The 20,970-nt window shown below is 39.9% G+C and overlaps 1 protein-coding gene across 3 annotated transcripts in view; it reads right to left on the reverse strand.

Moving 5' to 3' along the window:
- ABCA6 (ATP binding cassette subfamily A member 6) overlaps nucleotides 1–20,970 on the reverse strand; it is a 61,740-nt gene that overhangs the window by 11,683 nt on the left and 29,087 nt on the right. For all 3 annotated transcript variants that reach the window (XM_086687871.1, XM_086687870.1, XM_086687872.1), the window contains 12 exons: nucleotides 20,485–20,624; nucleotides 16,633–16,749; nucleotides 15,423–15,606; nucleotides 14,868–15,034; nucleotides 12,437–12,570; nucleotides 11,533–11,670; nucleotides 8,801–8,908; nucleotides 7,723–7,896; nucleotides 7,396–7,509; nucleotides 3,731–3,850; nucleotides 1,990–2,067; nucleotides 367–458 (listed from right to left, as the gene is read on the reverse strand). In XM_086687871.1, the coding sequence (XP_086543997.1) occupies nucleotides 367–458; nucleotides 1,990–2,067; nucleotides 3,731–3,850; nucleotides 7,396–7,509; nucleotides 7,723–7,896; nucleotides 8,801–8,908; nucleotides 11,533–11,670; nucleotides 12,437–12,570; nucleotides 14,868–15,034; nucleotides 15,423–15,606; nucleotides 16,633–16,749; nucleotides 20,485–20,624 (1,566 nt within the window). The remainder of the gene's footprint in view (nucleotides 1–366; nucleotides 459–1,989; nucleotides 2,068–3,730; nucleotides 3,851–7,395; nucleotides 7,510–7,722; nucleotides 7,897–8,800; nucleotides 8,909–11,532; nucleotides 11,671–12,436; nucleotides 12,571–14,867; nucleotides 15,035–15,422; nucleotides 15,607–16,632; nucleotides 16,750–20,484; nucleotides 20,625–20,970) is intronic.

Consider the following 20,970-nt stretch of genomic DNA (forward strand, 5'->3'; position numbering starts at 1 on the left):
AGCATCTTTTACTGTCTGCCCTTCCTAGAGCTCTTCTGGAAGGTCCCTGTTATGAAACACTCTGGGCTACATTCCTCAACCAACTCCATCCCACCTCCTCTGTGCAAGGACACGTGATCACCTGAGAGGAGAGACTGGCATATCTGAGTACTCATTAAATTCCGGAGGAACTGAAAACTTCCCTCCGCCGACGAGTGATGGAGAGTCCTGTTTCCAGGCAGTAAGTCAGCAATCCAGTGACCATCGTGAAAATCAGCCTGCTGCGTACGTTGTCAATATAAACCCACGCCAACAGGTCAGTAGCGCAGCCGCTACGTGGGAAGGTTCAAATATGATACTAAATTCGAAATTAAGTTTTCTCCCAACCTGAAAACAGGATCCCTTCGCGTTATTTTCTTTCCCCATTTCGCTTCCATGCATCTCAGGAGAAACACCAGTATCAACGTCTGAAAGTAGGGCTAGGAGCAAAGAACAGCGGTTACACGTCGGCATAAGTTCACAAATATTATTTAAGCGTCTGAATTAGATTGGTGGCCTTTGTCTTCAGGTAAAATACAGGTGAATCATTCTTACAAATCCGGGGAGAAGGCCGGCTGTCCGGTGACCATCCAGCTCCGTGCTTCCTTTCTGCTCACAACCCACATCCTGGCTGTCAGCCGAGTTTATCTGTTCTACCTTCAAAATCACCCGGAACCCAACTGCTTCTCACTCCTGCCTGTGCTGCTCCCCTCCAGGGTCCAGGCCGCCATGATTTCTTACCATGATATTACAACACCTTGCTCCCTGGTCCCCTTCTCCTTCTCCTCCCCTTGCTCCCAAAATCTATGCTCAACACGATAACTAGAACTACTCTTTTACAACATAAGTCTATAAATAAACTTAAAAACAAAAAACCCAAAAAAACACAGGGTGCCTGGGTGGCTCAGTCGGTTAAGCACCTGCCTCTTGATTGTAGCTCAGGTCATGATCTCATAGGTTTATGGGTTCGAGCCCCGCATCGCACTTTGTATTAGCAGCACAGAGCCTGCTTGGGATTTTCTCTCTCTTCCTCGCTCTCTACCCCTCTCCCACTCACACTGTCTCTGTCTCTCTCAAAACAAATAAACTTGAAAACAATAAAATAAACTGAAACATAAGTCTAATCCTATTGCTTTGCTTAAAACCCTCCAATGAGTCCTCAGTTACTCAAAGAAAAGGTAGTCCTTAGAGTGACCCAGAATGCTCTGTGTCAGCTCTTTCTGTCCTCTTTGCACTTTACCCCGTGACCTCTGAGATCTTCTCTTGTACCCTTCTCTCCTCGGTCACTCTGCCACAATCACACTGGCCTCCTTGCTTACCCTGGGACAAGCCAGGGTCCCTCGTGCCCCTATTACAGGAATGCTTTTCCCCAAGCTCTCCCTACAGCCTGCTTTCTTGCCCCACCTCCAATCTTTAGTTCTCAATCAGGCCTTTCCTGACTACCCATTGGACACAATATACGCTATTTATTTTAGTTTATTATCTGGCTCCTTCAACCAGAATATAAACTCTACAGGGGCAGGGACTTCTGTCCAGTTTTGCTTCTACGTCTGGAAAAGTAACGACACGTTGTATCCAGAGACGGTAGCTTTCTTCAGCCCAAGCATACCAACAAAATCATCTTTCCCTTTCATTTTTATTATTCAACGTTGCCCTTTTTATCTCTAATTCAAAGCACTTAAGTTACATCGAACCTGTGTTTCTTACAAGCTCTCTCAAATTTGGAGGTGGCATAAACAGGATAAATAAACATAAAAAGTTAATTTTATATTAAATTCTGGACTTACCCAGTCCACTCAGGCATATAAAAACTAACTCATGATTTGGATTCATGTCTGAATTATCTTATTCTGAGACTGTATCAAAAGGGCTTTCAAAGCTGGTACCCATCAGATAAAACCAAATAGTTATTGTAGTAAATGGTAACTATAAAAAAAAAAAATAGGTAAAGAGGTAGAAAGGCCTTCTTACTATTAGGCATACTAGAAGATCAACTCCACTCAGATCAAAATGGCGGTCCTGATTGTCTGAATGGTACGCCTGGGCTCTCTGCAAAGACAAAAAGAAAAAGAGCTAAGTGGAAATTCATCAGCTTTATGATGTGCATTTAAATAATGAAATTCCAATAAACCAACCAACCAACCAACCAACCAATCAATAAAATGAAATTCCATAAATTGCATATTTTCAATGCAAGCATCAAGCTTGATTCCTCTGTGTGCCCCGGTGACAAATATTCCACTGCAGGGAAGAGAGGGGACCGCTACTCAATGCTGTCTCCCAGTGAACAGGTGACCTGTGTCTGTTCTCTTTTCCAATCTTTTGTTGTTGTTGTTGCTGTTGTTGTTGTTGTTGTTTAATCTTTTGTTTTAACATTTGCTTCAGGTCTACTGAAGGCATCACAGAGAGAGGATCCTTGTGAAAAATAATAGGGATTGACAATATTTGTCCCAAATGCCCCTCAAGAGCCTTTTCTGGGCCCCTTCCTACCCTGATGGTGACTTTCCCACCATAATACGTTAGCCACATCATGCTATTCTTCCTTCATCAGTCAGTACGTTCAGAAAGTAGCTCATTCCTCCTAAATAATGTATGACAGATATAAGTTAGTGTGGTTCACTCGGCAGGTCTGCTTATATTTTAGGGGATTGCTTTAAGCAAAGGAAGGGATTTCCAATTGAGAATTCTAAGTGTTCCTCAATCAATGGAAACGTGCTTTTGCAGACAGAGGGCTTCCCAGGGGCCCCAAGAACCTGAGGGATTAGGGCAGCTTTCTCTACTTTCTTTGAAGTATCATCCAGGATGATGTGGGGCCCTAAAGAGCATCTTCCTGGCTGAGCTATCCAGCACATCTATCTCCTCGTGCACTTCTTTCCATTTGAATCCCACTTTCTTTAATGCCTCCTGGTCTTTCCTGTTTCAGTGCCTTTGCCTCCCTCCACAGAACATGCTTACCTTCTGCCCCCCTCTCCTGCTAATTAATTCTGACTCATTCTTCAGGATCCTGTGGAAGCATTGCTTCCCCCAGAAGAATCATCTGACTCTCTAGATCATGTCAGCTGTGCTTTGTATCTTGCCCTTGGCACTTTGCCCTTCTCTTTTGGAACTTTTAAGCCTTTTGCACTGAGTCGTTTCACCAAGTGAATGGTGAAAGGATGAATTGTGCTATCTTGCTCATCAGGTGTCCCCAATGACCTGCACAGTACCTGACACAGAATACTGTTTCCCAAAGACAAGCACAGGGTCCAACACAGACCACTGGTTAATGTGTATTTTCGAATGAATAAATGACCCTGTATATGGTTTTATACTCACAATGGATAATGAATACCTATTAAACTAGGCAACGGTTTTCAATCTGGCATTAGATTTGAATAGCATTTGACAATGCTTATGTTTTGCAAAGTGCATATGGCAAAACTTTATTGAGGTTAATTTTTCATGCCAGGAAATTCACCCACTTTAAGTATACAATTCAAGGATTTTCAGTAAATTTACAGAGTTGGGAGAGCATCACCACAATTCACCTTAGTAACATTTTCATCACCCCAAAGAGATACCTCATTTGCATTTGCTATCAAACCCCATTCCCAACCCAACCCAACCCCAGGAAACCACTAGCCTGCATTCTGTCTTTACGGAATTGGGGCAAAGCACTTTAATAGGCTGCATATTCAAAATTAATGACATATTAACGGTTAATATTTCTTACCTCTGCCAAAAAAGCTAGAAATTCACCCATGGTGGATGAGGGAATTAATATCATGCTGGAAATCAAGACAGGTAAGTTGAAGTGATTCATTAAAAGGGTGTCAAACATAATGGTTGAGGTCTACAAGGCAAGTGAAGATATACTGCAGGTCAGACATATACAGTCCCTTGATATTGGGGAAAATATTTAAAATGTAAATGTTATCATCTATATCAGAATTTCCCCACATACAGATTTACCACTTTCAGATGGAGAAGGGAAGGGAGGGGTTTTAGTTAATGAGAATAAACGTGACTGTGAGCTCCCCAACAGAAACATTTTACATAAAAACCTGGAGATTAAGGCAAAGACTTCCTAAGAGTGCATTAAGTGCAGTCTAAGACAATAAGATAAAGAGAGAAATCACCCTTTTACAGCTAAGGTAACAATATTGTGAATGTATAAAAACCTGCATAAGATGAGAAGCTATATGGGTAGTTACTTTGTTTTATTTTTTTATTTAAAAAAGTTTTTGTAATGTTTTGTTTATTTTTGAAGGAGAGGGAGATAGAGTGTGAGTTGGGGAGGGGCAGAGAGAGAGGAAGACACAAATCCGCAGCAGGCTCCAGGCTCCGAGCTGTCAGCACAGAGCCCAATGCGGGGCGCAAACTCACGAGTCTTGAGATCATGACCTGAGCTGAAGTCTGATGCTTAACCGACTGAGCCACCCAGGGTCCCCTATGGGTAGTTATTTTAAAAAGTCCGTACTGCCTCCTACCTTCTCAATGTCATTCCTGCTCCATTTACGCCCCATTCCAAACAGATAATTTTATCTGCATTTTGATTACACTGATTGATTTTGAGACTCTGCATTTTGATTACAATGGACTTATTTGCTTTCAAAATACTGGTAAATGTGGGATGAGGGATAAAGATGATTTTTCATTGTTCTGTTTTAAGGATCAGTTTATTAGCCCACAGTGTGTATGGAGCACGATATTGAACATTTTCTGGATCTTATTAGTGTGAGAATTATCATAAAAATAGTAAAAGTTGTAGCTATTAAGTTCGCTGAATATCACACAAACCCCAGGCATTAAGAACCTGGCATGCGTTGTTTGTTTTAATGCTCACAACACCATAATGTGGTCATTCTTCCTATCCCTTCCTTGTATGGGAAATCCAGGGTTTGGAGACCATAACTAACATCCCCAAGACCACACAGTCAGTCAGTGACAAAGTCGGAATTCAAAACCCTATGTGTGTGTGATGCTTAAGTCTTTATATCAGAAAACTATACTGTTTAGTGGGTTACATAAGGGAATGTTGAATGGCTACTCAGTGAATTTAGAGTTTGGGGGGAATGGATAATCTACACATAAAAAACAATTGGGAATACAACTAAAGAAGTTGTAATCAAGGGTTCAGTAAGAGCACAATAAGCATTTTGATGGCAAATTCAAAAAAATTTTCTCATTTTACAACCAATAAGCTAAGACTCAGTGTGCCAAGAAGAGAGGTTACCTCTCTTCTTGGGCTGACATCATGGGCACCATCATGGGCTGACAGGTGCTTCCTTATTAGACAGGGACCTAAGATACCCATGAGGTACCACACCCTGTGGGCTATGAGAATCCACTGGACTCCAGAAACAAATTGACAGCTGACTGTGGCTTCACTCAGTGATGGAGAGGCCTCGCCTACACTGTCCTTGCAAATATACCCAAGATCACAAAAGGACAGCTGCACTGCCCATGGTCCGATACGTTTCTATATACGATCTGTGAGTGATAATGAATGACCTGGTGTGGTTTAAATGGATACTAACTGCGTCGTGCAAGATCGGTTCTCGCAACACACGTTGCCTCAACACATATTTCGAATAAAATGATAAGTTCTTTGTACCAGGCACAAAGGTATTGCAAAACAGCTTGAGGTCTGTGCGAAGATGGACGGTGCATGGCAAATCAAAGAGTTACGCCCAAATCAAGATGCTGATCAGAACAGACTTTAAATTAATATTGTCAACCTTGCTGCTACCTCATACCTTGTGACGTGTGTAATGATGTGCGTGAGGTTGGAGGCGTCAATTTTATTCTTGAGTCGCCAATAGTTTGTGTGTGACCTGGAAACAAGCGACTCATTTTTCCTCCTCTATAAAATGAGGTGAATGATACCAGATAACGAATTTTTTTTTTAAATCTGACGTTCCAATATTCCATAAGTATGTAGCTTCTTTTCACTGATAGAAAAATAAAATGTTAGAGACCAACACACTGAAATAGATACAGATGAGAAAGGAAAAAGGAAAATAATCAGAAAGTATAAACCTGTATTATACTGGAATACTAGAGTACATATATATTTTTTACATCTTGAACAAAGAAATGTTTATTTTCCAAAATTTACTTTGCCTCTGCAATACTGCCTCATCTAATTTTACTCTGTAATAATTCAAAAATAGTTGGCAGCAAAGGAAAAAGCCACCCAATCATATGTAAATATATTTCTATTTGAAAAACAGTGTTTTGGAGCTGCGTGTTCAATTATCTGCTATAGCCCTTTATTAACTAGTTGGTTCATATCACAGTGTGAACGTCTTAACCATCACGTTATTCCACAATCCTAATAGGACAGGTGATTTGCATTAGCATGACTTTGCTTAGAAAGAGCAGAGTCAAATTTCTTCATTCGTTCATTTATTCACTTGCAGCTGAAAAATTATGCGAAAGAATTTATATGACAATGCGGAATCTATTTTGCCTTCTACCATGTTTTGAAGGAAATTTGCCTTCACGAGACTTTCATTATTTATATCTTCCCCGCTCCCTAAGCCAAGCAGTGAGAACTATTGTTCTGGCAGATTCTGGTGTATCGAGTCTGGAAAGCCTTCATATTCTGTTGAACTGATACCCTTTGGGGGCACCTGGGTGGCTCAGGCGGCTGCGCGTCCAACTTCGGCTCAGGTCATGATCTCTCGGTCTGTGAGTTCGAGCCCCGCGTTGGGCTCTGTGCCGACAGCTCAGAGCCCGGAGCCCGTTTCAGATTCTGTGTCTCCCTCTCTGCCCCTCCCCCGCTCATGCTCTGTCTCTCTCTCTCTGTCAAAAATAAAAAAAAAGAAAGAAAGAAAAAAAAAAGAAATGATACCCTTCGAAATCCTAGAACTTGGCTGACAAAATTCTGTCCACATTTTCAACAACCTTGGGCATTCAGTAATCTTTCATTCATATTGACCAGTAAGTTCTCTGGCGTAGGTACAAAAACATCTCCAATCTTGGAAATTATTAGTGTCTGAGGTTCAAGGATACCTTCTTGAAGCCCGTAGAAATGGACTGTGACATTTGACAGTACAGTCCATTTCTGCTGACAAATGTTACAAAGCCATTTTTTGTTCTAATGTCACCAGGAAGCCCTGTATTCTGAAGAACCCATAAACTCAATAGTAGCACCTTGCACTTCCGGTCTTCTGTAAGGTTCTCCAGAAACGCTAGTCAAAGGGTTGTACGTGACTTCTCCAGGAAGGTCACTGACTCGGAAACATGTAACATTTCCTCTCCTTTCTACAGTGTAATCGAAAGGTATTACTTTTTTCCCATTTCTCAAGGCAAAGGTGACCATATCTAACGTGACAGTGAAAGTTTAAAAAATAACTGTCTCTCTATCAATAGGTTTGTACGTGTACTTACGATAAAGAAGCAAAATGACCAAAGGCCACTATTTTTTCTCCTCTTGCGAAAAATAAACGATATCACATACGTCAAGAAGACCAGCGAAGCTGCATAACCAAGCGTAATCACAGCCTGAAGATAATACAAACAGAATCAGGGTCAAACCCTGAAGTATTAACCGAGGGAAAAATTAAATTACAAATCTTTTAAAATGTCTTATTGCACATGCACTTTGAATTTTTTTTGGTTTTAGTTGATGACAAAATGAAAATGCGTATGTCTTCCTTATAGAAAATATCAAGCGTTATAATTTATAAGATATCGTCTATATGGTGTGTCACTTACCAGGGCAAACACAATTCGACTTGTGATATAAATGCTCGTTATGTTTGCGATGTAGAAAATTAAATACATTGAAAGGAGAAGAAAAACGAAGAGGCTAATATCCACCAGTGCCTGCCCACACCAGTAGGCAGAAGGGTAGAGGCCAGAGATCCATAGCTGGGACTTAGCTCTCCTCTGATGAGAAAACAGGAGATACACAGATTCAGTTGAAATCCAAATCCAAAACAAACACACTGGGGGAGATTTTAAAGATAAATGGAATCAAGTCATTGTAGATCTTCTAATAATTTAATTATGCACATACTATTTAGAACCCGAGGTCTAAAGAGCCAATTCCATAATGGCGGCCATTGTGAAAACATGTTTTATTTTATAGGTTAGATTCCCACTTTAACACATGCCTAATGAATAGAAAAGCAGATCTCATACTGATCAAGGCATAGGCCTCCTTCAAGAGAGATATTGTTCTGTGACCTGAAGGACAATACCCATTACCCAAGTATGTTCTGGGAGTTCCAGGCTCAGAATAGGGATGGTGATTCAAAGTTCATCTGTCCCATTGGCTAAATCTGATTTAACTGTTTTGCTTTGGATCACAGACAGGAACAAATACAAATACAACCACAAATTTTATCTTTGTAAAATATAAAGTCAAATATAATTCAGGGCCCACTTCAGGGTCTACACCAAAAAGAATTGAAAGCAGGGTCTCAAAGAGATATCTGTGTCTATCACAGTAGAAAGGGGACGCAAGTCTTCAATCTGGTTCTCAGCGTGAATATCAACGATTTCTTTCTTTTCCTTAGGAAACAACGCAGTCGAAAGTCGTATAATAATCCCCTTTGAAAGTTTACATTAATTTGAGTCCCTGTAAAATTATTTTTCCTGAAATTTTGAAGTAAAAGACACTTTGTGTTTTGGAACTAAACTTTCTGACTTGATAGACATAACGCTTAACTATACTATCTAAATTAAATGCATGTTTATATGTTTTCCTTACAGGGAAACATTTTGAACACACACCATTTAGAACACAATTTCTGAAGTCCCCGCAGTTCCCCCCACCCCCCTTTCTTACTTTGTAATCGCTGACACTGCTCATGGAGATGTAAGGGGACATGCTGCACACCACCCAAAATAAGAACATGGAACCTTCTGGCAGCCCAATCCAGAATAACACGTAATTCTGCAAATGTAAAAAAGGCACTTTAAACTGGTGAATGTTTTAAAAAAAAAGAAAGGAACAAACGCTAATTATCATCCAGAATACGCTTTTCGAAGTCTTAGAAAATCAAAATAAAAGTGTATGCCTAGTTCAGCAACATCTATGCATGAAGGTGGGAGGGGAAACGATGTCCGATCATTTAACGTGAGGCTTCACCTTCTAGAAGAAAACAAGAAGCAAAATATAACTCGGGACCCACATCAGGGTGTACATCGAAAAGAATGAAAGCAGGGGTCTCTAAGAGAGATCTGCCCACACATGTTCATAGCAACACTATCCATAATAGCCAAGACGTGGAAGTAACCCAAATGTCCATTAAACAGAAGAAGGAATAAACACCGTGGGGTATATATACATACAGTGGAATATTATCCAGCCTTTAAAAGGAAGGACCTCTTATCACATGTTACAACATGGATGAATTTTGAGGGCATTACTCTAAGGGAAATAAGCCAGTCACGAAAAACTAAATGCTACATGATTGTCCTTATATCAGGTATCAAAAGTAGCAATAAATTAATAGAAACAGAAAGGAGGATGATGATTAGCAGGGCCTGGGGGAAGGGGAAAATGGGCTGGTCTTGTTTGACGGGGATGAAGTTTTAGTTCTGCAAGACGAAGAAGTTCTGGACATCTGTTTCACAATAATGCAAATAGACTTAACACTACTGAACTATATACACTTAAACATGGCTAAGAAGACGAGTTTTATGTTATGTGGTTTGGCCACGATACCAAAAATAATCATTTGGGAATTACGATCCTGGAAACACAGATTATTCCGTTCCGAGTCACATGTCTTTCTCAGCAAACCCGGTGACAGATGTGTGAAGACACCAGCGTCTAGTCAGATGTATTCTGAAGATGAAGATGGCCCTTCGTGCCACCAAGCCAGTGGGCCAGGAGATGAACTTTGAGTCACCGTCCCCAAACCAGTGTCTGCCCGGGGCTGGGTCTATGCTCAGGCAGGGTACAGGCCTGTCTCTTGGGTATAATGACAGTTCAGCGGTACGGTAGGCTAACTCAAAATAATTCTACCACTCTCCACTTCACTTAAGGCTTGAGGGGCTTTGCCCATCCGTTCAAATATTTCACCAGGTGGGAAAATGCCTCAGTGTTTTCATAAGAACGGCCGAGAGAAGAAAGGTATGTGCCGCTGGGGAGGCCTAGGAGAGGAACCTTGGGGCCTTGTCTATTCTGATCCTGAATAAACAAGTAATGACATTTAGAAACTAAAAGATCACGAGGGGATAACATCTATCTCTTTCTACTGCCACTTGATTCTACTTTCTGGAGTGTTCCCTTCAGACCACCCTACTCTTGCACTGTGCTGGCTCTCACAGTTAGTGGTGGCTTCACTCACAGATGCATGTGTCCATCGCTGGCCTCTCAAGTATATTGTGTCCATCTTCTCTTTGCACGTACCCCCAGCACCACTAACGCAGAGAAGCCAAAACTGAATTCAACCCCTTGGTCACAAAATGGGCTTCCCCTTTTGATGGCTCCATTTTTTTTTTTTTTGAGAGAGAGAGAGATAAAGAGCAGAAGCGGTTGGGGGATGGGCAGAGAGAGAGAGGGAGAGAGAGAATCTCAAGCAGGCTCCACGTCCAGAGCACCCGGGGCTCGATCTTACAACTGTGAGATCATGACCTGAGCCGAAATCAGGAGTCAGATGTTTAACCGACTGATCGGTGGCTCCATTTCGAATCCTGTTTTTTGTGCTTCCAGTCTCCTGGCTTGAAATAGTTTGAGTCAGCTCTTAAGAGATCCCTCTTGAGTATCAAAGTCTGACCAGAAAACCATTTCCACCTTCAGTACTTAGAAAGAAAACAATCATGCACTGGTTACATGAGTGGACAGAGCAGAGAAGCCAACGAGGATGATAAAGCAAGAAGACACCGTCACTTCTGGGCTGGAGGGGCAAAGGAAGGAAGCAATGTGACTGGAGACTGGACCCCCTGCTGCAGGGTCCTCTCGCTCTCCCACCACTGCTTCCTATTGTCCAAATCCAGGCTATAGCCAGCTGACAAGGAGCCGTGGAAATGTAGCCTGTGCACATCAGGTACCCCTGGGATGCAGAGCAACTACGGGTTGATGAAGGAATTAATCAGGAGGCAGATAGCCCAAGAACTGGCTGATTCTCCTTCAGATCCATCTACTGTCCATTTAGTCAATGGGGGTCCACCAACAAATTATATGAGATTTGCAAGATTCTAAAGCTGTTTTACAAGTGTTCTTGATTTCCGATTTAGCACACACACACACACACACACACACACACACACACACACACACCCTCACTCACACTCTCTCCAATACACTTCTGCAATCACATCTGTATCTTTGCAGGAGATTCTCTAGACTATGACAAAGTCTTGAAAAGTTCCCCCATGAGCACTCCCTGATAATAACAAGAAAACAAATTGTTATTTTGTTAGATACGATGTTTAAAATGTTAGGACAAAAAAAAAAAAAAACCACCTTAGGATTAACAATCAATTATGAATATCTAAAAGCTAAAGAGGGAACACACTGGTTGCTTGCCAAATTCCTAATTGTTCAGAATGAGTAAATCCAATACTTACAAAAGGATATGGGCTTCTCTCAATTCGAATATTTTGTGTTGAATTAAACATTCGAAGTAGTCCATTGCTAACAATATTCACGAGAATAGGAAAACAGTGCAGCCTCAAGGTATTGCACACAACTGAAAATCTATAATCCTTTGAATAAAACAAAGACAAAGTAACGCTAATTCCAAATCACTAAAGAACAACAAAAACGCTTTCATATTAATATTCTCAATATGGTTGACCCTTGAACGACACGGGTTTACCCTACACAGTTCACTTACACGAGAATTTTTTCCCGATAAATATAATACAGTAGTGTGAGTGTGTTTTCTCTCCCTTATGACTTTCTGAGTAACATTGTCTTTTCTCTAGCTTACCTTATTGCGAGAACACAGTATATAATACATAGAACACACAAAGTATGTGCTAATCGACTGTTTATCTTATCAGTTAGGCTCTGGTCAACAGTAGGCTCTAAGGAGATAAATTTTTAGAGAGTCAAAAGTTATACATGGATATTTGATTGTGCAGGGGCTTGGCGCCCCTAACACCCATGTTGTTTAAGGGTCAACTGTACATGAAAACATCTTTAGGGTAGTTAGCCATTGAATAGGATTCCTTAAAGTCATGGTTGGTAATTATAAGGTCTAACATTTTATTGAATCCGAATAATGCAATTACATTTAGCTACTTTCATATGTAGAAATCATCTAATTCCAAAGTTAAGATAGGAAATGTTTTACAAAAGCTCACTTACATTTCACAGTTTATTCAGTAATGATCCCCAAATGCTTTTAAATCAAGTTGAGTGTACTAGCTGGGTTGATGCCGTTTTTAAAACAGTTAAAAATGTAGCGCTTCGTTTTTGTCTTTTTTTTTCATAAAAGGAAAAGCAAGAGACAAGAAGCAAACATACCTTTTGTTTACCAGAAACTATGATAGCTCCGTTGTATGACAGGTCACCAGTGCCATTTCTGTTTGCAAAGTCATCTACTTCCAAAAGTATATTCTGATGCTTCAGTGACTGTATAAAATCTTCAATGTTTGACTCTAGTATGAAATCAATAACAGAAGCCCACAGAACGCAAGAACATACATGTCAAGTCTTTCAAATAAACCACAACACAATTTAAAGTCAATACGTACACAACATTATGCAAAGTCATGTCTCTTTGGGCATCACGATAATGAGATTAGCCCACTCTACCATTTCCTATTTATCAAATCTTGTGCTGCGATGACTTAGCTTTACAATTCTTTTTAGGGCGAGTTAACATGTAACTATTAAACCAAGATTATTTTATGACTCTTGGCTACAAAAAATATACTTGAACTCAATAATTTGTGGAAATACAATCAGTACTTCAGATGAGCCAGCCTAAAATGGCCAATAATAATAATAATAATAATAATAATAATACTTCCCTCTCTGCCTTATTCTTCAAAAAACAGAAAAGTAAATATATACTATGTGTATGTTAACATATATGTATATTTTATGTACATATCTATTACCTATATATATTATATATTTCAGGAGTACATATTATATTTTAAATTATGTAAATTAAGATCTATTTTATATAATATATTAATATATATTAAATATGTATAAATATAAAATATGTTAATATGCTTTTAATAAATAAAAATAAAATTATATATGTGTGTGTGTGTGTGTGTATATATATATATATATATATATATATATATATATGTCAGAAATGAGAAGAGTGCCACTATCAGACCAAAGTTTTTGATATGCCCCTAAAGAAGAAAGCAGATGAGATTTGTTTGACAGAGAAAAACCCACAGCCTATTTCCACTATAAAGGAAACACCAATTTCCAGGATATCTAAACTCAGAGTGGAAAAGTTCAAGGGGGCAAAGTGGTCTCTGAAGCCACAGTCATGCTCATTAACCGGTCAACCCCACCTGAAACAAAGTGCCCACAGTCCTCTCCCATGTTCCACATGGAACAGCTGTCCCCAGGAGACAAGTCCCCAGATTTACTTGTTAAGAGATACTATTTGGGGAAAACCGCAGGGCAAGATTGAAAGTAACTCCAGACAATTAAAAGGACAGGATGGAATTGAAAAAGAAACAAGGGGGGACTCTCGTTTTTTGCTCATTTGGACTTCAAAATGGAGTTCACACTGGGACTCAGAAGGGGTTCTGGGATCAGAAAATTCATCTGGGTCAAGCCCCAGATGAATTAGGATTCCCACCAGGTGGGAAAGGAAACGTGTACATAGAAAATAAGCTTTCCATGCATCCTGAGAGTGTGACACTCCATTTCCACAGTCACCTGAGGAAGGAAACCGTAACGGTTACCCACATTCACTTAGGCAAACAGGGCTTCTTTGATTTAAAGATGAACATCTTACCAAGAAGCATCATATTTTGAGAAAAGAGGAACAAGACGGCATAGAAGCCTCAAACTTAAATCACAAAACACCTCACAACTGAGTCCAGGAAAGGAAAATAAAACAAGTTAATCCAAGTATATTGCTCTTAGAACAACAACTGGAGAGGAAGCTTTACACATGAGATAACAATAGGCGGAAAGACAAAAATGAATAGGCTGGCAGTCATAGCCTGAAACCAGTAGCAAGACTTCCCATTTTAAGGTAGCAGAGTGAATAAAATTTACTTTCTAAAACCAAAATTGAAAAGAGAATGAGAAACAGAAATTAAAAGGCCACCTTTGTTTAAAGAGGAGAACCTATAACCCCAGGTCACAGACATATATGAATATTGGGATGGACTGGGTTACTCATCAAGAGAGGACTCCTATGCTGAATGTGTGTGTGTGTGTGTGTGTGTGTGTGTGTGACATCTTAGGCAGAAACAAAAGCTTCCTCAAAATTAAATAAGAAGTTAGACAAAACCAATTACCCATAATTTAGAATAAATAAGAGCCTGGGTACCAAGCCGTCTTCAGGAATCTTCCTAGATCCTATTGGAGGGGCATAGGGTATAAAAGTTTCTTTTCATGTCAATCAGTGTGTATAATATTTATGGAACAGGTTAGGCTGCGGCAACAAAGAGATTTCAAATAGAGTGGTTCAATCAATACATAAATTTATTTCCCTCTCACATAATAGCTTGGGGTAGTCGGGGAGATAGGTAGTTCTTCTTGAACTAGGTTAACTAGTGACCCACATTCTTTCTGTCTTATCCCACCATCACTATCATCTCCAATATCAGAACAAATATGCATAGTTCCTCAGCTGTTTTCTATAAATGAAGTCTAAATGCACATTTTCTTGTCTTACGATTTGGTTTTTTTCCCCTCTCCATAAAAATAACTCAGTTCTGGATTAAAGTCTTGTGTTTCTCTTCACCTGTGTTATTGATGATCAATAAGCTGGTACGAGGGTCTTCGGGGGGTTGTCCAGGAGAGAGGAAATACAGCTCAGGTTTAAATTCCCAATCACTCTTTTGAAATAATATGGCATAAAGTATCTTTTCCACAACCAGAGGGAACACTGCAATTCCAAATACCAAGAGTCTACCAATAAAGAAAAAATAACCATGTATCTGTAGCAATTTCATTTGCCACCAGATATTCCACAAATATTTGTTGGGTGCCAACTCTATGCCAGCCATGATTACGGCCGCTAAAATTTTGAAAGTCAGACCTTAGCATGCCACACAGTACAAAAAGGTGTTGCTGTATAAACACCAGGCTGTCAAACCATAAAAAATTAAACAGACCTATGTATAAGGCCAATCAAGTGCTGCCATGCAGGCATTTCTACTGCTGTCAGTAAAATGAAATGTTGTATTTATCCATTTTCTAGCAGGAATGTTGGGTACCATGTTCTAGTTTTAAATTGTCTTCTGACTCAACCCTCTCTTGAAACTCACTAACAAAACTGCGGTACTCTGATACTCACAAGGTCAAAAGCTCTTTCTTTCCATGTTTTAACTTCAAGAAACGGAGCCGTGCTATTGCGCAAATCTGCATCTTCCAGAGGCCCAAGTCGCTCATATTCTTCTGCGTTTCAGGGAGAGAAGACCAAGCTGGCTCTATGTCATGTAGGCTTTCTGTGTCTCTTATCACCTCTGCTTGTTCAAAATCTACACGCACGCACACACACACACAACACATTATTAATGCCATCCTTGGGCATCACAGTTTTCTCTTTTTAGTAACATTAAAAATTGTTTTATGATAGTTACAAAGGAAACAATATAAGAAACGAATTATATTTATGACATCCACATTCAACGTACTGAGTGATAAAATATAACTAAATTCATACCCAAAAAAACATTCGGTAAAGGGTGACCTCATTATGCCAAGCCTTTGATAAGGCATAGAAGGTTCCGTATGTAACAATATTCTGAGGGATTTCAAGAAATATTCTCCATAGAAATAACCAATCATTGATGCCTACACGTTGGCTAATAAGCTGTCAATAATTTTGAAATGGAGGCAAAAGATTACCGGCTCTGAAACCACCAGACGTGGACCTGATTCCCAAACACATGACTTATAAGTATCATTATTTGGGACCAATCACTCAAGTGCTCTTAGGTGTAGTTTTCTCCTATGTAAAATGATGCCAATTGCATTTTTTTGGGAAAGGCTATTGTAGAAAGCTAATGCACTATATCCATACATTGATCCAATTTTCAGGCATAGCATCTCCATCAATGACTGCTTTTATTATTATCACCCATCAAAATACATAGGAGATGATCCTAGCTTTTTCCCCATTAAGACCTTGGTGGAATTCTGTACACGGACAAGCTAAGAACAATTTTGGGGAGACATCCTCCTCAGACTTCATGACCTTGGTCAAGACACTTTCACATCCTCAACATATCCAAGAAGCAGCAAGCGTCTGGGGGATGGGGGAAAACTGCTGACATGGGAAGCAAGTTGTCCGCAAAGGGAAATTTGGTATATTCCAAGAAGGGAGCTGTGTTCAGTCCTAGTAATGATGTTAGAAAATAATGACAGCCTTTCCCAAACAGCAGAGTCAAATGTGGAATTATTCACATTCTTTAGTATAAATCATGCATAAGACATTATCAAATACTAAATGAATACATGATTATTTGGAAACTGAGTTTCTGTTATTTATACAACAAATCTACCTTGTTCGATAGTTGGTTTTCCTTCCAGTTTCATGAAGACGTCACTCAGAGTTGATGTGGAAACGTCATAACTCATCACACCCTGGTCAGAACACTTATCAAGATCACTGAAAAGGTCTAAGGCAACAGATGGGAATAGATACATTTTAAATACCACATTGATAACAAAACCCAGTAAACTAATGCTTATTTAGGAGATGATCCAGAATGTTGTTCAGAAAATATATGTCTTTGGATTACCACAGTAAGCAAAAGCAACATTTTATTAGAATGTTCTCTGAAATGAGTATGTCAGAACTTTCCCCTCTATCCTCAAACCATCTGTACTCTACCTTCTATTCTCAGCTCATGAATTCCAGAATACTTCTTTGAAGAAATACGAGCAATCAGAAAGAACATTATCTTCTCCCCTCCACACCACAAATCAATGTGTATTTCTACCCATATTCTGGGTCTTCATTCTGTATGGGTGGAAGACGTATAGCTGTTCCCACCAAGGCTACCTCTTTGACTTGTGTTCCCAATTCCATCCCATTCGGGCATCTTGAAGACTTCCTAAAGCAATTGTCCCCCCTTCTCTGGCCTGTATCATCAATTTCTCCTACATCTACTGGGCCATCTCAAACAGCAAGCATAATGCTGTAAAGTCATCCAGTAAATAAAGACAAGTAACAACAACAACAAAAACCTAATCTCCTTCCCACTCCCCCACCCCCACCACACACGTGTACCCATGGCTCAAAGATTTGTCTACTCTACCACCTTCAATTTGTCACATCCTATTGAACTGAACTCCTCAAATCCAAATGCTACCCCTATCCTTCCACAGAAGCTGTTCTTTCCAAGGCCATCAGTGACTCCACGTTTTAAAGTCAATGGACAAAAGCTTTGTTAAAAAATCCTTTTAACTCTCCCTGCTCTATCTCTTTCTCTGTCTCTGTCTTGGTCCAGCTCAGTGACATTCACAGCTGTTGACTGCTTCCTCTTTCTACAAACATTGTTCCCTTTGAGTTAGTAAAAATGTACATATTCTTTTGTTTTTCCTTCAAGTTCATGGCAGGGGGGGCTCTTGATTTCCACCATTCTCTGACTCTTCTTCTACTTTGTCCTGAAGGCTCAGTCCAAGGTCACCTCTTTCCATACACTCAAATCCAATCCCTTTGCATTAAATCCATCTGTATGCTAATGATTCCCAAGTTCAGTTCTTACTTTGAGTGTTCTCTGATGTCCAATATCCTATAATCAAATGTATAGTCACTTGACCTCTCCCCTTTGAAGTCTAAAAGCATCTCAAAGCAAACTTGCTACAACAGAACGTCAATTCCTCCTTCTCATCCTATCCAACTGTCTCTCTCCTCATTTTACAATAAATGACACCACCTTCCACCTGGTGATTCAAACCAAAATTCTAGAAGTCCCGTTGGATTTTTCACTTTTCCTCATGCTCCACAGACTGGCCAACATCCAGATTCTTTGACTTTATCTCAAAATATGTTTCAGGGGTGCCTGACTCTTGGTCTTGGCTCAGGTCATGGCCTCACACTTCCTAAGTTCAAGCGCTGATAGTGCAAAGCCTGTTTGGGATCCTCTCTCTCCCTCTCTCTCTGGCCCTGTCCTGCTCATGCTGTCTCTCTCTCTCTCTCTCTCTCTCAAAATAAATAAGTAAATAAACTTAAAATATATGTATGTTTCAAATCCACCGACTTTTATCCGTCTTTCAACCAGTACCATGGTAGCCCAATGATCATCATCTTTCACCCGTCACATGGCTGGTCTCCCAGTGTCTACTCTTCTTCCTCTATATCCAGAGTGCTCTTGTATAGCCCGAGAATGAAAATATAAGTCACATCACATCAATCCCCCATTTAACGACTTCCAGTGGTTTTTCAGTGCATTTAAAATAAAATTCAGGGGCGCCTGGGTGGCGCAGTCGGTTAAGCGTCCGACTTCAGCCAGGTCACGATCTCGCGGTCTGTGAGTTCGAGCCCCGCGTCAGGCTCTGGGCTGATGGCTCAGAGCCTGGAGCCTGTTTCCGATTCTGTGTCTCCCTCTCTCTCTGCCCCTCCCCCGTTCATGCTCTGTCTCTCTCTGTCCCAAAAATAAAAAATAAAATAAAAAAAAACGTTGAAAAAAAATAAAATTCAAACAACGCATGACAACCTCTAAAGCTCTATATGAGTGAGCCTCTATCTACCCCTACAACCCTACTCATTCCCAGTTGCCAGTGTCCTCCTGCACTCATTGCACCCCAACATCTCTTTCCCTCCTCTGCTTGGAATGCTTTTGATCATTTTCTTCTTTGGGACTTCTGACACTGTGTAAACCCCAGACTGACATTCGTCATCTTTGTAACCCATATGGCCTTGTTTCTTATTGTATTATAAAATTGTAACATAGCTTGGCTTATTGTGTGTGTCCACTTCTCCCCATCCAATGGAATGTAGGCTCTGTGAGGGTAGGGACTCCTATGTCTTACTTAATTCTGCATCACTAGTGCCTCGAGAAGTGTCTTTTCTTTAGTAGTTCCCAATTAATATGTATTATTTATCTCTTCCATATTTTGTACAGGACATATGTGTGCCATTGGACTTGCAGAGGCCGGGGACTCTGGTGTGACATGTTCTCATGGTGGCGTCAGCACATAACTCACTCTTCTCCTTCCCCAACCAAAACAGAAGGTAGGTTAGTTGTATCTCACTGGACGTTAGTCCCAGAACAGAATAACATAGTACAGCCTGGGGACGTGAGAACATCATCTTCCAGCTCCTACAAGGACACAGAGAGCTGCCTTATCTGGGGGGTGAGACTAAATCTGAATTCCTGAGTATTTGCTTAATAAGATCCAGTCACCCAAATGAGTCTGTGTAAATCAGCCCCGCAGAGAGTTAAACCTTTAATAAGCTAAATTTATTAAGTATAATTTAATTATATACTTAAATTATTAAGTATAATTTAAATTTATTAAATTATTAAGTTTAAACAAAAGGGAAGCTGCTTAAATAAAAAAAGACTGAGATATATCTCCTCATTGTTAAGACAGGGAAAACTCTAGCACCCACCTCATAGAATAGTTGTGAGGACTCAATAGTTGATATGTCCAAAACTAGTAGAACAGTGCCTGACCCGCAGTAAACATTGCAGAAAGAGTTAGCGATTATTAGAATTACTTATGGAACAAATCCTAGGTTGGGACTGCTACCCAACACACAGAACCCAGGGGGAACACTTTTGTGGAACAAATAAACTACGGGGTTTTTTTCTTCCTGCAAAGTAAATCTATGCACAGTTAAATTAAAATACAAAAGGGAATCTATAGCAGACACCCCGATGCCCCACCCCTATCTCTTCTGTACTCACTTAGACGCAGTAAATCTGCTTATTAACACCTGTCTGATGGCATTTTTTTCTGGGCTCTGAAGTATGTTGAGTTCATGTTGAGCACGAGCCATATGGGTTAGAAACGTAATGCTCCTGGAAGCAACCCTTCACTGATGAAGGATAGGGAGCGGTGAATAAACACCCCAGCTTTGTCACCCCTCTGGTGACATAACTCCGAGCCCCTTGCTCGTCGATTCATTTATTTATGCCAGTGATATTATATCTCACATTCTTATTGCAAACACCTACTCAATAATGCAAACTTCCCGAGCTTCCTTCCATTCCCTCTCTCATGTCCCATTTCCTGCTGGTGTTTCTAGACATCAATTACCAAACATATTGCACTAAAGTCTTCATCTCGAGTTCTGCTTTTCAGAGAAACCAAATCCAAATCCACTTAAATAATGAAAACTGTAAGAATGGGGTAAAGACTTGTTCCCAAATTTCATTCCACTATAATCGTACTAAAGTTACCTGGAAATTTATTTGTCCTTTCCACAGGCAAGGTATACACAAGCTTTTCTTTGTTTTCTGTTTTTAATTTAGCATCAGGGATGTAATGATTAATGAAGGATGTTATTTTTTCTGGATCACATATTTCATTTCTGTACAAACTAATATTTAAAAGAAAAGATCATTGATTTGTATTTTCTCTACTGCTGTCACAAAAGAAGAGCTTTTATTGAATACCTAGCCTTTGAGTACCGCTTTACTTGGCTTTAGGGGAGGGACAAACGAAATGAGTAAAATAATAATAACCACAACAGAAGTAATAATAATAATAATAATAATAATAATAATAATAATACCATCAGTTTGACAAGTCTTATGACCTATACAGAGAAGGTGTATAAATTCAGAACAACTACAGATAGACAAACAAATACATGCTGTAATTGAAACTATACTTCCAGTAGGAAGAAAAGCAGAGAAAGGTGAGAACATTAGGCAGAAGGAATT

Source organism: Puma concolor, chromosome E1, assembly GCF_028749965.1.
Source record: "Puma concolor isolate L17-30 chromosome E1, mPumCon1.1.hap2, whole genome shotgun sequence".
Lineage (NCBI taxonomy): Eukaryota > Metazoa > Chordata > Mammalia > Carnivora > Felidae > Puma > Puma concolor.